This window comes from Echinococcus granulosus, assembly GCF_000524195.1.
Source record: "Echinococcus granulosus chromosome Unknown EG_S00004, whole genome shotgun sequence".
Lineage (NCBI taxonomy): Eukaryota > Metazoa > Platyhelminthes > Cestoda > Cyclophyllidea > Taeniidae > Echinococcus > Echinococcus granulosus.
Window position 1 is genome coordinate 1233023 of NW_020170384.1, and position 16135 is coordinate 1249157.

Here is a 16135-nt window from a genome sequence, read left to right on the forward strand (position 1 = left end):
TGGTTTGTCCTGTTGCTTCTGGTTCCTTATCATTAAATCGAAAGCAATGGTTAAGGGAAGGTATCCTGTGCTGTTCAATGTGGATTTACAAAGATAGGATTTGTTTCTATGGAATTTGTGTTCAGTTCTTACTAAAAGATTAACAAAGCCCTCTGGCACCATAAAATGCACATTTAGGCAAACATCATTACATATTTTTGATGAAATTTCTTGTGTTCTACTAAGCATCATGATGGATTTGCTTGAGGCCAATTTACAGGTTTTAAGCATATAAAGATTTACTATATTACTAACTTAAAATTATTTTAAGGATAGGAATGCATTTTAGTGGGCGTATAATTGGAAATCGGTACTGACAACCTGATTTTGTTTTCAGTCCTGTTTAAAACACTTATCGCACCGGCGCCCGCTCTGGAATTGCTGACTTTGCCCATTCTTCGATGGAGTACCTGATAGGGATTGCCTTTAACGACTTTGCGATAATAGCTGCGGATGCACGAGTCAGTCGCTCAATCATTGCATTGAAAGATGATGCTGACAAAATGTTCAAACTAAGCAAGCATTGCCTAATGGCTGTTTGTGGTGAACATGGTGATACCGTACAATTTGCAGAGTTCATTCAGCAAAACATGCAGCTGTATGAAATCAGAAACGGTTATGAACTAAGGCCGTATGCAGCGGCTAGCTTCACCAGGAGGAATTTGGCTGAAGCTCTTCGCAGCAGAAATCCCTACAACGTCAATCTTCTTCTTGCTGGTTATGATCCTGATGCCGGCCCTAAAATCTACTACATGGACTATTTAGCCTCCATGGTGGACGTACCGTACGCTGTGCATGGTCACGGTGGTTTCGTGACTCTTGCAGTCTTGGACAGTCAATATGATCCTGCCATGAAAATTGACCACGCTCTCATTCTTCTCAAAAACTGTATCAGTGAGCTTCAAAAGCGCTTTATTGTTAATTACAACCGCTTCATTGTTCGAGTTGTGAATAAGGAAGGTATTGAAACCCTACCCGATTTGTTTTAATCTTGCCATATGAGTAAATTGTTCCCAAATTCAACTTTTCTCCTGACCTGTAATTTTTGCGGTGGGCACTAACGGCCTCATTGATTTGTGGGTTTTTTCTTCAAATCTGTTTGGCGTGTGAATGAATCTGTATGTCCAGTCATTTTATTGCTGAACGAAATAGCCATTCCCATTATTGGTTTCACCAGGTGAGTTCTGAGTAGGATTTGGCTCATCGCCTAAGCGACCTCTCAATTTTTTAGCTTAGCTATTTGCTTTACTGTAAGCAAATAAGTAGCTTTTAACTGGGCGTCTTTCTCATTAGGTGAAATCGTGATCGACTTAGGTATTCTAGAACATCATCAATGACCTTGCAATCACATTTTTTGTGAGGAAGCTTTGGCGAAGACGTATCGTCTAGTCTATTTCAAGTTCAATGCTGTACCATTTTGGAGTACTGCCTACTTGAAAGGCAGGAAAAGGGTCTTTTGGGCTTTATTGCCAAAATCGACATACTTTCTGACCTTATCCTTTGTTACGGATGTTTGACGTTCGAAGGCTGCGCGGAAAACTCCCAAAGTTCCGATTTGGCCTTGGGTTTGAATGCTAGTACTCTGTCAAGTGTTATGCTTGTACAATATAAAACTTACAATGAGTTGCCTCAGCAGTCGCCTAGCCTTAGACTGGACTTGTCATCAGCTAAATCGATGTTGTGCGAATTTTTTGAAGTGGAACTTGATATCCCGTTTTACGCATTGAATATCTGCAACTTGTTCCGCAATTTTATTTCTACCTTTCTTAATATTGAACTTTGCATTTAGGGCTAAAAAGGGGTGATGAATTATCGGCATAGAACGCATCCACAAAGTAGCCTTAGAAGGGAACCATGTTTTCCGAAATTACTAATGCATGTTTTTATTTCACTCCTGTTTTAAAAAGCGATTTTTACATTTGGTTTTTATGCAGTTTAAAAATACCTGAGGGCTTGTAAGTAAACTGATTTAATTATCACTAGTCGTCATTGATGAGGAAACCGATTGGGAGATTCCATTGCGATTCCTTTATACATGCAGCTTTCGCCCTTTGTCACACCGTTTAGGTCGGACAGTTTAGGGTGTCCTACATCAGATCTGCGTTGGAGTAACAATAGAAGAGTAGGCAAAAGCTCTTTTAGGCGTTTTGCTTATTTGATGTATAGGTGGGTGAAGCATGTTCCGTAGGGGGGTAGGAAAGGGGAGAGAGAGAAAGAGAGAGTAGGGAGACCTAACAGCTCATAAACAGCAGAAGGGGCACAAATGGGTTGGTCTAGGTCAAGACAATCCGCTGGGGTTCAGTAATAGGTGTATATATATATATATATATATGGGTGGTGGTATAATTAGAACCTACACACCTTTCCCACGCATTAAAAACACCTCTACTTCAGCCAACGTTTCGCAATCGAATGTCATTTACACAAACTCCAAGGGATGGGAGAACACAAATGAGGATTGGAAGGGACATCAATAACGTGGAGGCTGAGAAGGGAGGGAATTTTTTTCTACACGAAAGCTAAATGCCTCGAAGTGCACAAACGCAATGAAGTGGGAAGGACAGTGGGAATGAGGTGGTAAAAGGGTAGACTCGGATTCACTAGTAATGATGGGTTGAGCAAAGTGGCGTGTCTCGCGTCTTCTCAACCGTCCTTCATATCACCCGAGAGAAAGTTGAAGGCTTATTGGTCGAGCCATAGTCAGAATGCTCTGTGTGTGAATGGGCGGGGATGTGAAACACTGGCGCGAAAGATGATACTGCAGTTAGAAATGGTGGTGCTAAGAGTGCGGAGACACGAGCTGCCGGCAGCCGTGAAATGGTCATGTCACGCTATGCTATCGAAAGAAGGCCGGAAGGAGCAGAGAGCAAAGGAGGGGATCGAAAGGTGGGGGCAGGAGGGGAGACAAAGTTAATCGGGGTGGTTAGCTCTTTGGCCGAGACACGGACGAAGCAGCAGCGCGAGAGGCTGCATTGGCGGCACGGAGTGCCTTTTGCACGGCTTCAGCAGCGGCGCTAGCGGCCGCACGCTTCTCCTCCAGCGAGAGTTCCGCCACCTGCGCTGTTGGTGGACCTAACTTGCCGGCGTTGTTCACAAGGTTTATGAAGAGAAAGGCTAGGCACAGGTTCAGCAGCAGCACCATCACCACCACTATGTTTGCCCATAACCAATCCTGCAGGATCAAAACTCCAACATCAGTACCAAGTGCTTCTGTGGTACACGGTCAAATCATTAACCCTTCTCATCAAGGAGCCCATGGTGATCCCTCTTGTGTCCACCTTCGCTATTTATACTGTACTCTTCGATCTGCAGCTATTCTTAGAGCCGATTAGTTTAACTTAGTTTGTTTTATGAATAACTTCTGAGTTGTCCTCTTTGAGGTGATTTTGTCAGTGAGACCTTTATTTGCCAGGACTTGAGCTAACAAACTGCTAGAATTTCTCTCATGCATTTTAGATTCTCCTATAAGAAAGAAACAGCACTGATTTACGGTGGTGCTCGGAAAAAGCGATTCCTCCGAGCAATGACGAGCATGGAGGGGTAGCGGCCAATCTAGATGACCATATTACCTTGATATCCGCCAGCCGAATAATGATTTCACCACGCTTTTTGCGTTCCCGATCGAGCAGCAGTTCGTGGCGGCGCTGCTGACCGAGACGGCAGACCTCATCGCGAGTGAGGAGACCACCGATTCCGAGACGAGGCGAACCAGACCCGCCCTTGCTCAGTAGCATGCCTTCAACACCCTTGGAGACGTCGGGCATGCTCGTCTCAAGCCCACCAGTACGCAAATTTCCCACCGACTCAATCTTGTAGGCATCCGGCAGGGGCAACAATTCGCCTGTGTCGAAGTCCGTCTCCAGTCGATGTGGCATGCCCGTACCTCCCGCCAGTCGTCGGACTTCATCACCACCTTTGAAACGCCGGTCAGGTCTGTAGGATAGATAACAAAGTAGTATTTAACTCAGACCCTAGGTCCCTCCCTAAGCAAACTATCCGAGATATGTCTCATTTACGAAAAGCTTATAAAGGTAAATTAAGGTGCAGGTGGTCCCCAAGTTATGAAAGCACCTGAAATAAGTGAATGTTTTCTGATTGCACATAAAACTTACGAAACTCCATGTCCTCGTCGCAGCGTCCCCGCAGCACCAGGAGTGTTCCCCTTCGTCAGCAATCCACCCCCTTCGGAAGCCTTGGTTGGCTGCACCCGCTTTTTCACACCATCCTCAATAATGTACGTCTCCACGAGGTTCTCCGAACTGTGGTGCACGTCGTCCAAGTTAGAAGAGAGGCCGGGCATCGCAAAGTGCTTCTCTCCCGCAGGATTTCCCAGCGCCGCAGCAGAAGAGGGTGAAAGTCGACTTGCGCCACCTCCAACTCCTCCTGCTGTAATCCCCTGCCGTCGCAGTGTGATCGTCTTACTGCTTGCCTGCGGAGTCGGCACTGTTGATGGCGGTGTGGTGAGAATGGAGGGCAGCGTGCGCCTCCGTGTCATCTTTCGCTCCTCTGGGGCTGTCGGCATCTTGCCCGACTTCATGAGATCGAAGGCTGAGAGTGGCGGTGGTCCTGTAAAACCCGCGGTCGCCGCTCGTGCCATTGGCCTCCCCTGAGCCACTCGCTGCTCTGTTACTGGTTTAGACGCGGTGTTTGCAAACTCCATCATGGCCATGTGCACCTGGGACCATAGTGATGACAAAGCGACACTTCCAATTATAGAAAACTGTGCATTCAAAATAGATTAGATTCAAAGAATAGAAATATTTCCGTGCATTGCATGGAATGGACAACAAATTCGTTCGCAAAGTTTGTTATTCGGAAAAGCTTGCGCACCCTGGGCGCCAAGGCAGCTTCCCATATTCCGAAATCTCTCATTACGTACGTCAAAATAAAGCACATAATTTTACTCTAGAATTAGAATGGTCATCAAATAAGCGGATTCATTCAAATCAACTACTTATGAACAAGTGAAACAGCCGGTCCTGGACCGGCTCTCTTATGTATCCAAAAGTCCCGGTTTGAAGTGCATGCCCCTAATGCTTATCCTGCTGAATATCGGGAGATCGTGTTCTTCGACTCACTATTCTGTGGCTTTTATTTGCTGCTGTTGTTTGATGCTTCCTAGATGTGTACTTTTCTCCTGTTCAAAGTATGATAGACGGTTTGCCAGAAGTGTCATTCTGTCAGTGACACCTTCTGGTACTCCTTTAAATCATTCAAAAATGGATTTAATTTTACATGATTTAACTAGTTTTCGGCATTTTTAAGTTAAATCTCACCTGTGAATCGTTGGAAAGAACAACCTGTGCTGTGTGCAAGACCGGAGGCTTCTTGGCTATTGGCGATGGGACAGCTGGTGTAACGGGTCCACCCAAAGTCTCAAACTTGGTCTCCTCTAAGTTTTGAACTGTCGCGAATTTTGGTGACCGTGCATTCACCGTCGCTGTTTGAACCTTCGTTAAAAGAACGGATTAATGTAATTTGCATTATTTGAACATGACCCACATCGTTTCCACTAGCTAACGCTATACTTGTCAAAATCAGTGAAATTGGCAAATAACGAGAAGGGCTAGAAGTGGAAGAATGTTAAACCCTACGTTTGTTTGTTGATGTACACTTCCTCTTTCAGGCAACGATGACGCGCCTATTGACGCGTGAGTGTTGGAACGCTTGATGTGCGGACTTAGTTACGGACAGCCTTACCTGAATACAATTGGTACGCTTAATCCTCCCACATTACGTCTAGCCTCTTTGATGAATGATTTGATGGCGAGATGAACGGGGCAAATGATAGCCTTGATCTCATTGAGGCAGTTGCTGGTACGATCAGCATTGATTCTACATATCAGTAAACCATTCATACAGCCACCGAAAGAGGGCGATGACAGCAAGTTCTCCTTCAAGCAAAGAGTGAGCTATTCGGTAGCAAAGAAAGTGGAAAAAGTAGGTCGTTTACCATGACGGTGCCAAAGTCATGTTAAAAGTCCGTTTTGACCCTGATATTGCTAAAATTCAGTGAATGTTTACCTAGTAGATTTGAGATAGTCTTCAGCTTAGCACCAACTTTTTCCCTGTGCTTACCTGCGCCGCCTGTGGCTTAATTTCTTCAGCGGGTTTGGGTCCGTCAAGGTTACTCTCGTTCAGAGTGCCACTGGTGCTGCGTTTGAAACTGGATCGAAAACTGCCGCGCCGGTTGCCGCCACTCACCTCGAGGCTGTTGACGAAGAGGTTGTTGGTGTTCGCCAGCCTCATAGTCACCCCATTCGGGGCGACCTGTGCCGTGGTGGAGGGCGTTCCACTGCGAGTGATCATGTGGGCGAAGGGATTGTTCCGCTCCCATTGTACCCCTTATCAAAATAATAAAAAATTGTTTTTAAGCTGTACTTGTACCTTCCACTTCATGGAGTTAAAGTGGTCTCGAAGTGGTGGCTAAAATCTCGCTCATGTGGCCTAAATTCGTGGTGGTTAGCCTCGTAGCTTTTTAAACTGACGAACCCATTTGAATGAAGTCGGAGGCAAATTCAGTGGCGATAGCGCGAGCTTGATCCGAAATGTTCTTCGCCTCCTCCGCTCTAGTCTCGGCTGTCTTGGCAACACTCCGAGCAGTTTGAGCCCTGCAGAAAAGTTAATGTAATTGCATTTAGATCTGACCATAAAATTCCCGGGTAAATTAATGTGACTTTTAGGTATCCTATCGGTAGGTTAACTTGTGAGCTTAAGCACAAATATCGGCACTTGGTGTTTCTGTATGCTGGAAGCTGGAGAAACCGGGAGGCCATAAATCCGATTGGCATGAATTAACCAGGTCCCCTACACAAATTCCACCCAACACCGGAAGCAGAGAGGGGGTCAGCACGAGGACACAGTTTGTCAGAAGTGCAGCATTTTTAGGCTCTGCAGTCCGGCTTCCCTTTGACCTGATTAGACCAGATACCAATTAAAGGGCGAATTTAGCCTGCAAATTCCTGATACGTTTGTTTGTGCAGCCACATACACACTGCCATCAAAAGTAGCTTACAGGCTGTCAACTTGGACAAAGGAGAAAAGTGTAATTTCCGTTAGAAAGTAACTTTAAATGCACACAAATGTGTAAAGTAGAAACTCCGTTGTTCAAGAAAAGCGATCGCTTGTAGTGGTTGAAAACGCTCATTGTGAGCTGAAAGGAGAGCCAAAGTAAAGGTCTGCATGCATTCATTTTTTAGAGGAGTTAGTTAATAACTAACCTTTGGTGAGCAGTCTCAGACGATTTTTCTTGAGCTTCTTTGGCCGACTCCCGAGCTTTTCTCACAGCCTCCTCTACATTATCCTTTAGTTTCGAATGCCTAAGGAGGTAGAGCTTAGTCCTTTTCATTAATGGCTGGACAATAATGTTCTCCTTGTAGCGACCCTCTTCCCGACTTCCATCCGGATGATAGGTGACTCCGTAGCCATCCTTCTTATTGTTAAACCACTCCCCTTCGTAGCGAAGGCCATCTGACCTCTCGGCCACACCGTAGCCAGATCGTCGATCTTCATTCCACTGACCACTGTAGGTCTCCGTCACATTCGGGCCCAGTGGTTCATCCAAGCTGTCTGTTGCACCAACTCCGGTAATATCGGCCCGACTCTGGTGCTCCGCGAACACAGAATTCCCCGTGACTCCGCTGATGTTTGAGCGCAGAGAACCACCGGCACGCGGCCCATGCAATCCACCGAATCGACCGGAGCTAGCAGAGCCAGGTCCACTGATCGTGTGGGGACCCACACTGCTCAAATCACCGGTAGATTTGGGTTTCCGTAATTTACGTAAGAGGAATCGTTTGAGGGAGGTGCGCCTCTCATTAGAAGAAGAGCGAAAGGGGGCGGCGGATTGAGAACGAGAGGGAGGAGGTGTGGTGCCCACAGGGTACGAGGTGGCTTTGAGCACGAATCCCGAGCGGAAGGCTTCGAATCTTCCACCGTGGATATGGTCAACGGAGCCTGCAGAACCACCAGAGCTACCGGGCCCCCGCCAGCCACCACGATCAGAGTCGTGGGTGGAGGGCAGACTACTCTGGGATTGAGCGGCGCGCACTGTGCTGTGATGCTCCGCTGCCAACCCCCAGGGTGCGGATTTGCGGACACCCAAACCCTGACGCATACCTTTCGACCAGGCGCCGGCGTAAATACCTACAAATAACAAATAAGGTAACGTCATTGTGTTTAGGCACGTTTACTACCCTTTCTATCATTGAGGGCATATTCTTTGTAGGTTTATTATGACCTTATTTCTCTTTTTTTTCCTCCCCGGACCATTTCCTCCCCTTTTAACCTGATGTGCAACGTGTGGACGCAGGTGAGAATATTGAGGCATCACAGAGATGCACTGCTGGCGGCAAATGGGGTACGTGAGATGGTCAGTGGATTTCAAAACGCTTTCACTCTTCTAAATTCTCATGAAATAGAAATGTCCATTAGCGATTTGAGTAAATAAGGCAGACACTTGGCTGTTCAAAAGAGGGACCCCTCATCCACACCCCAAACCGATCGATAAGGTGTGCGCGTGCGCGCGGCGCGTGCGGCATTGCGTGAATTGCGTTGGCCGTTTCAGCTTCAACAGAGGTGCTAATTGGACACGCGTGGAGGCGCACCGCCCTGCGCAGCCTCTTCTTACCCACAGGCAACACGGCACACTGCATCCTGTGCACAACCTAATGGTCATGGTCGTGGTTGTGGTCGAATTGATCTTGCCACAACTGCGAATATCCACCACCACCTACGAGGCATATCCCACACCCTAACTGGGAGCTAGGCTCACGCCTCGTGGATTTAGTCGGATTCCTGCCACTAAGGTGTCACGGTCAGCCGGATACTTCGTTAAGACCGTTCAAGGTAATGCAGCCAAAATACGATCGAGTTTTGAAACGATACACGCAAAGTGTGATGACTGAAAGACTTAATCGGACCCAATCCGATTTCCACCATTAGCAATCTAGGCCTGAAAGCAAACTGTTGGAAATGTCTAAAGTGCTCTAAGAGATGGCAAATGTCAAAAGAAGTCTTACGTGAAATGTCTGTCCCTGTTATACTACCAATTTCAATCCATTTATATAAAGTGATGTTTGCGTAAACTGACGCTTTTTAGGTTAGACGAGGGTTTCGCACCTTAGCAAGGAATGCGAGTGGCTACAAACCACCACAGCATTGAGAATTAAGTAGCATAAATTTGTCACATTTGCCAACAGGGTCGCAGAGGAGCATCGGTCCAAAGTTGCTTTTTCCTAGTATGGCACCAAATATCTCCATTTATCTTGTCCTTTCGAGGCTCCCTCACTTCCCTTTACTTAAATGTGTCATGTTTATAGCGGCCGGGGTCAGTTAAGGGAATGGAGACGTTCCATATATCCGACGCCTGTAACGAAAGTTTCGAGCACCATAATAATTTTCTATGTGAAAATTCATGAGCTCTTTGAGGAATTCTATTATGAAGCTGGACATTAATGTAGATTTTAAATGAAGATTTTCCTTATAACTTGTGTCCGTGAGCAAGTGACCCGTAATCCACGTGGCTCGTTTTCCGATTTCGGGAAAAGTGGTTCTGTATTGGAACTTCATTTGCCAGTAAGTATAAATGCGAACAAATGAATAAGGAGGACTTATCTAGCGAGGAAAAATTGCTCGAAAGTCTTGCAGAGCAAAAATTCTCGATAAAAGTAAACAGTACTACTTGGACTTCTTCAATATAAACAAAAGCCATCGGTATTTGATCCTCGTCACTGTTGGAAATGGAAATAATGGAGGAAATTATGCAGTAGCCGTATAGGCTTGTAATAGGCTGAGGTTCCCACCTTTGCCTCTGTACCATATGCAAAATGGGACATGTACTCTCTTTGTTGTCGCATAGCGGAAGTTTGCGCTTTTGTTTCAACATTCTTTTAATAAATGTGGGGAAATTGGACTAGCCAACACCAGCGGCGAACACACACGGTGGGCACTGGTAGTGATAGACGGCTTAAGCGAAAGTAGGTGGGGAGTAGATTACGACCTCTTGGTGGGTAGTTGAAAAAGCTTATTTTGGTGTTAATTTTGCATAGATCGGTTTGATTAACATATTCGGGAGATGGGCTTTGCTCAGTTCCTCGCATAAATATTAGCGGAGTAGATACTCAAAAAAAACACTGCAATTAAAGCTTTCATAGTTTTGGCAAATTAAACTGCTGTTATGTAGATTAGGCAGTAGGACGATAGAGTATCCTTAAAGTCGTTTCCGAACCATCACAGCGATTAAATTTCAGTATGTTTCAAATTGTCATCCACTTCTGTTGCCGTAAAAATTAACCTTTGCCTGTCTCCCGCGCGTCCAGCAACTTCATCATCACTCTTACAATGGCAAGGAGGTGGCGACGCCAGCCATTCAGTCGTTTCAGGTCAAAGTTGGAACTACTGATAGCTCTTGTTAGTGGAAAATGTGCAAACTAAGTAGACAATCAAAAATAATTCCCGTTATACGCTCAGTGACGTAAATACTGAGTCCTCGCCCTACCGTTATGATCCTAACGCAAAACAGTTTAAAAAAGATTGACATTTATGCTGATCTTTTGATGGTTAAAGTTCAGCTTTCCGAAGTGTGGATGCACAATCGTACCTTCTCTTAACTTGATGTTAATCACTTCTAAGGTAAAAACCTTACTCTTCAAGTTAATCCCTACTAGCTGCCCACTCGGCAGCTTGGTGATTCAATTCACGACCATCCCCTGGGGTTAATTAGCGTCTTACGCTGTTCCGTATGCTTTTTCATCCACGTAGCTATGCAAATTTACCATTTTAGCCTTTTAAATTCCACATTAGTATTTGATTAGATTGGTAGATTAAAGAAAAGGTTTTCTGTCGATAGAGGGAAGGTGGGCTGGATACAGGATGGATGACATAAATCGCACATGCCCAGTGTCCACTGGTTTTTTAGTAAATACGGTCACTGTAAATGGATGACATTTTGGAGTGTAAGACGAACGTCAGGAAGCCTTTCATTGAATTTTTTGTTACATAGAGAACCGTTTAGCATTTAGTCTTCCTTATGGTGCTTTAATTTCGAGAAGAAATTTAACTTTAACATGTGTTTCCTAAAAGTTAATACCTTTTTACTCAGGATTACGTAAGAAAATGACCTCGTTTTAATTGTACACTCGTCTGGAGAGGTTTTTGCTATTTCCCGTGATTTGGGATCCGTGCCAATGGCATCAGGTAGGGCTTCATGCCGCCAGTACTGCTATTCATACAGCTCTTCCAAACGTTTGTAACGAAGCTTAACACAGACTGGTGTGGCTTTTGGTATCTTCAGGGATAAATTAATCTACCTTTTCATTTTCCTTCTTTGGCAACGCTAAAATATCCCTGAACGCATTTCCACTTCCGCTGAGCATTACAACAAATTGAAATGATTGTGATGCTCCATTAAAACGCAGGTTCGCAGGTACGTAAAATTTGAATACGGAGACAATGACATATTCTTCTGCTAGAGCAGATGCCGTCCAACTGGAAGCAGTGCATCATTTGAATTGTGGAGACTTTGCTAACGGATTCATCAATGAGCAATGCGATGAACTCCAAGGTTTATTCTGATAATTGTTAATCTCTCGAGACCCAATGACGATGACATGCTAGTCGCATTTCTTGTCAACAGTCTCTTAAAATCTTCAACTTAACTTTAACCGAATCTCTCCCTAGAACTCATCGTCAAATTATTATTCCCTAAGGTCGCTTTTAGCCGTCTAAGACTTTATATCTACACATTTTTTGCCATTAACCACCATTCATGGGTGATAATTATTTCCTTAAATAAGACAAAGGAAATCAGTTGGCATTTAAAATGAAACCAGGACAAGAGTTTAGATTGTACGTAAGATTTCCGGTCAGTTGTTTGCACTGCAGTATATGATCCACTAAGTGACCTATCCAAAATATCGCCTAATCAACCAGATCTCACATTTGATGGACAGGACACTACCACAACACCAGAGAGAGACCTGGGTGTTGTATTTGGCACATTCAACTTACTTCCATCCGAATTAGTCTCCACACCGAACCCGTCGAACTGGTTCAAATGCCAACTGCCTTCATACCGCGCGCATGTGGTCAAAGACTCCTTGACTCCATAGCGTCCATAGAATCCTGAGGTGAAAGCACCCCGGTAAATCCACCGTCCCTTGATTTGCACTCCCTCTCCGTGTCGCTTGCCCTTGAGCCAGCCTCCTGCGTAGAGGTTTCCCGAGGGCCACACATATACGCCTCTCGATTCGAAACCCATGTTCCACTCGCCAGAGTACTCTCCCTGATTATCCGGACCCGTAGCGATACCGAAGCCGTGGGCTCGGTTCTCGCACCACTCACCCACATAGCTGCCACCATCGTCAAAGTCGAATCGACCTCCTTCTGCAGTTGCCATTGATTAAGGTGGTTAGAGAAAAAGATCCATGAGTGGAATGACCCAGTGGGAGCGTATGTGTCTGTGTGATACTCCTTCTTCGCCTGAGTTGGAGGGAGGGGAGAAGAAAGTTGGCCAGAAAGGGGTTGTGGATGTGAGGCGCGAATGCCGATAGGGAGCAGTACCCAAATGTGTGCGTGAGTGAGTTGAGGCAGTGAAAGTGGAAGGAAAGCCACTCGCAGCAACTGCAGTTGGCACACGTGGGATCGCGTACGAGGCGGAAGGTGTGTATGTGTGTGCTGTTGCAATTACGTGTAGAGGCCGTGGAAATTGATTGCACTGCCGCGGTCGAGATGCAGCAGCCAATCACAAGCGCGCATATTCGTGTGCCCGGTGCGTGCATGCTGGCCAACATTTGCAAGCCCATGGACAGAGACCAGGCGCCATTCGACCCTTGCTTGAATCCCGAGTGTTTGTGTGTGTGTGCGTATGCGCTTCTGGAAGGAATGCGAGTGATAAACAGTTAGGTGGACCTTTGCGCTCCTACCTGGGATGGGCTAGGCTGTTTTGTTGCGTGGGAATAGCTTCCTATGTCCAACGGCGATTGAATCCACCATGTGCAATATTAATTCACGTCGTCAAAACTTTCTAAGTTCCCAAATTCAATCTAGAGAACCTGTAAAACCCTTCCACAAAATCCAAATTTCAACCGAGGCTTACGGTGCTTGCTAATGTCAATATCTTGATTTGTTTACGAGATGCTTTAAGATCTCTCATTCCCTTTTGGACCGTAAAATCCGTCCAAGAACAGGGAGCACATTTCAAAATAGAGCCAAGATAATTTATTTCGGTTATTTTATTAAAAAAACGACGGGTCACATCCTGAAGACGCCTAGCAAGAGCCACCGTAGTTTCTCTGCCTCGTCATGTCTATAAATATTCGTTTTCATAAATTTATGAAGATCCTCCTGGCAGACAACAAAACGTCACCTAACATGCGTTGATTCAGGCTATGTTCTTCTCATTATTCTGTTTCAACTTCCTCGATGCATTCGGCGACGCCTCTATTTCAGCGCTGTCGCGGGCTCAAAAAATATGTTGGTGGTTAATCTGTCAAGTTTTTTATTTTATGGAGGCAAAGATCCCTTTTCGGTCAAAAATTTTTCCATGCTATGCCATTTTTACAAGTAGGTGATGTGCAAAAGCGTAAAAATCATCTTTATTAAGCAGTTGGGATAATTGTGAGGAGAAAAGCTCCACTCCCTTACACGCACGAAATAATAAGCTGGCAAAATTTAAGGTTCTAATTTAAAATTTTATCCTTTATGCCAAAATGCTAGTTTTTGCAACATTTTTGTACAGAAGGCTCAATTTAAGGAAGGATGGTGTGCGTGTACACAGTAATCCTCCACATTACTGCACCTAAACCACAAAACTGTGGCTGATTGTGGTATCCTGGTGATTGAGTTAGTTGCAAATACATCGAAAAGTACCGTCAGGATTAGTTAAAAACTAAATTTCTTGTAACTTCCAGAATGAGAAAATCACTCTTTCCACGCAGTTTACTTGAAAGAAATTAGGTGCCACCATGGACGACAGGGGCATCGTTGAGATCCAGGCTCCCTGGAGGCGAATCACTGTTGCTGAATTGGGGTCCAGAACGCCATTTCGCGGTGATTTACTGCATACACATATTTTTCATGCCATTTACTACGGGGACACGTGCTTTGGGGGGGGGGGGAGGGCGGTTGGTGCTTTGCCTCGCAGGTACGTCCTCTCAAGTAACAAGAAAGCAGCGATTCCCCTGCAAAAATTGCAGCCCACTCCACAGGCAATGCGATTGTGAAAACCTGATACCGCATTGTATGCACTGCTATAAAAGGGCTATTAACGTAACTCTGGTTATTGGTAAGCTTAGTTGCTCCCATCATTAACTGACTACAACTTCATCCGTGGGAAATGGTAGCAACTTGTCAGTAAACAAACATGGTTTTCGCAACTCGCCCCTTGTCTCCCAAAGATTTTCATTATCCTCGACTTCTGTAAAGGACAAAGCCATTGAATTATGAATTTGCCTAAGGAAATGCATGTATGGCTAGACACAGCTTGCTTAATGGTGTATTAAGACATAATATTACTTTAATAAAATCATATTTTTCGCGAAATTTTGTCCACACTGCATTAACGAGTCCTCTTTCGCTAAAAGGGATGAACTTTGAGCATGCTGAAGGAAGTAGAACATGCGCATCGAAACTCTTCCGAATGGCGAATCACTGCTACCTGACGATGAGGAGGGTACCATTGGTACATGTGGAACCTTCGACAACTCCACCTATCTGTTTGACATGGGGGAGTTGGATGCGCAGCAAATACCTCATGTTAAAATAGGCGATACCGAGCAGTTTCTGCAACGTTGCACACCAAAACAATTTGATGGCATGGCGACACGATACACGATACAACTTGTGAAACTTCTTGGCAAGCAAAGTCTATTTACACATGGAAGCATAGATGGGATGATTTCAAAAAAAATGGTTGCAAGAACTAGCCAATTTCTATGGCTTATCCAATTAGCAGCACAAAATTAGGGCAATTCAATTCCTTTGCCGCTTGCTAACTGCACGTGGTTAACATGATAGTACATGCACTAAAGAGGATCCCCTTAATGAAGCATTACCTGACGGTGAATCTGTAAAAGGCAGTGTCTCAGTCCAAATAACTGATCTCATACACGATTTCTGGCATGTCATTCGTATTCTCGATACGTATTTGTGAGGAGCAAATCAGAATGTACCAGTAAAGCTCGTTCCATTTGCATAAAACAAGATTTAAAAGGAAAAATGACGTTTCAATAATGACTATCGCACGCCTTTTTGAGGTGCATTTAGTTGCTTGTTTGCTCTAAAATGGGAAACATGTTGTGGGAAATATGGTATGACTTCACACAACTTTGCAGATTTCTGTGGTCCCTAGCCACTTTACTAAAATAAGATGGGGGAATGGAAACTGAGCTCAGACCTAGCAGATGCCTATACTAGTTTAGAAGGTTTTCCACGTGAACTTGGCTAAAAGCAAATCACCAAAGGCATTGGGTAAGGAAAACTTACCAAACTGTCATTAAAAGTAAAATAATGGTTTTAAAGGTGGTGATGGTTGTTTTAACTCCAGTGAAGTAAGTGAGTTGAATCCCAGCATAATCAAGCCCAGATCTGCGAATGAACGAGATTCGTTTTAATAGGGCACTTGAGCGAGCGGGCTCTTTGTTTTCCCTCCTCTGCTTCGTAGCGGGCAGATCACGTCGTGTTTTTTTGACGGCCCACCAACTTTTCCACAAGCCTACATCAGGTTCTCTCCAAGCTCATTCATTCCAGTAATTGTAGTGCTCCTTACGGATCACTAGGAGGTCTCAAATGCTAATGACGCTGCATTTAGGGATGATCATGGGTGATGATTGATAATGATGATTTTAGGGATGTGGCTAAATCACTATAGGAAAACATCGAGGACCCTATCATTATTAAACGGTTTGACCGCTTACCAGTTACGACCGTTGGCTTACTAATTAGATATAAGATATGTTAGGCAAAATAAAATTAGTAAACTCTGATTAGACTGATAAATAGTAAATGTTCTTTTGAAAAAAATAAAGACCTCGCCTAAAAAAGCCAAAGATTTGCTATCTAACTAAGTTGCTTAAAGCTGTTTAAAAATTGAATTCCC

The 16135-nt window shown here is 44.7% G+C and overlaps 2 protein-coding genes across 2 annotated transcripts; one reads left to right on the forward strand and one right to left on the reverse strand. All coding sequences in view use genetic code 11, as the record gives it.

Annotated features, from left to right (window-relative positions):
- Positions 1-440: 440 nt before the first annotated feature.
- On the forward strand, positions 441-1028 carry EGR_01125 (Proteasome subunit beta type-2; the record flags this gene model as incomplete). Its single annotated transcript, XM_024490374.1, has 1 exon — positions 441-1028. One exon carries the CDS (start codon positions 441-443, stop codon positions 1026-1028), a length of 588 nt encoding a protein of 195 aa, XP_024355193.1.
- A 1934-nt stretch (positions 1029-2962) lies between these two features.
- EGR_01126 (Junctophilin-3) lies at positions 2963-12436 on the reverse strand (the record flags this gene model as incomplete). Its single annotated transcript, XM_024490375.1, has 8 exons — positions 2963-3211; positions 3609-3972; positions 4152-4714; positions 5316-5489; positions 6118-6383; positions 6532-6650; positions 7260-8184; positions 12049-12436. The coding sequence occupies 8 exons, from the start codon at positions 12434-12436 to the stop codon at positions 2963-2965; spliced, it is 3048 nt and encodes a 1015-aa protein (XP_024355194.1).
- Positions 12437-16135: the final 3699 nt, after the last annotated feature.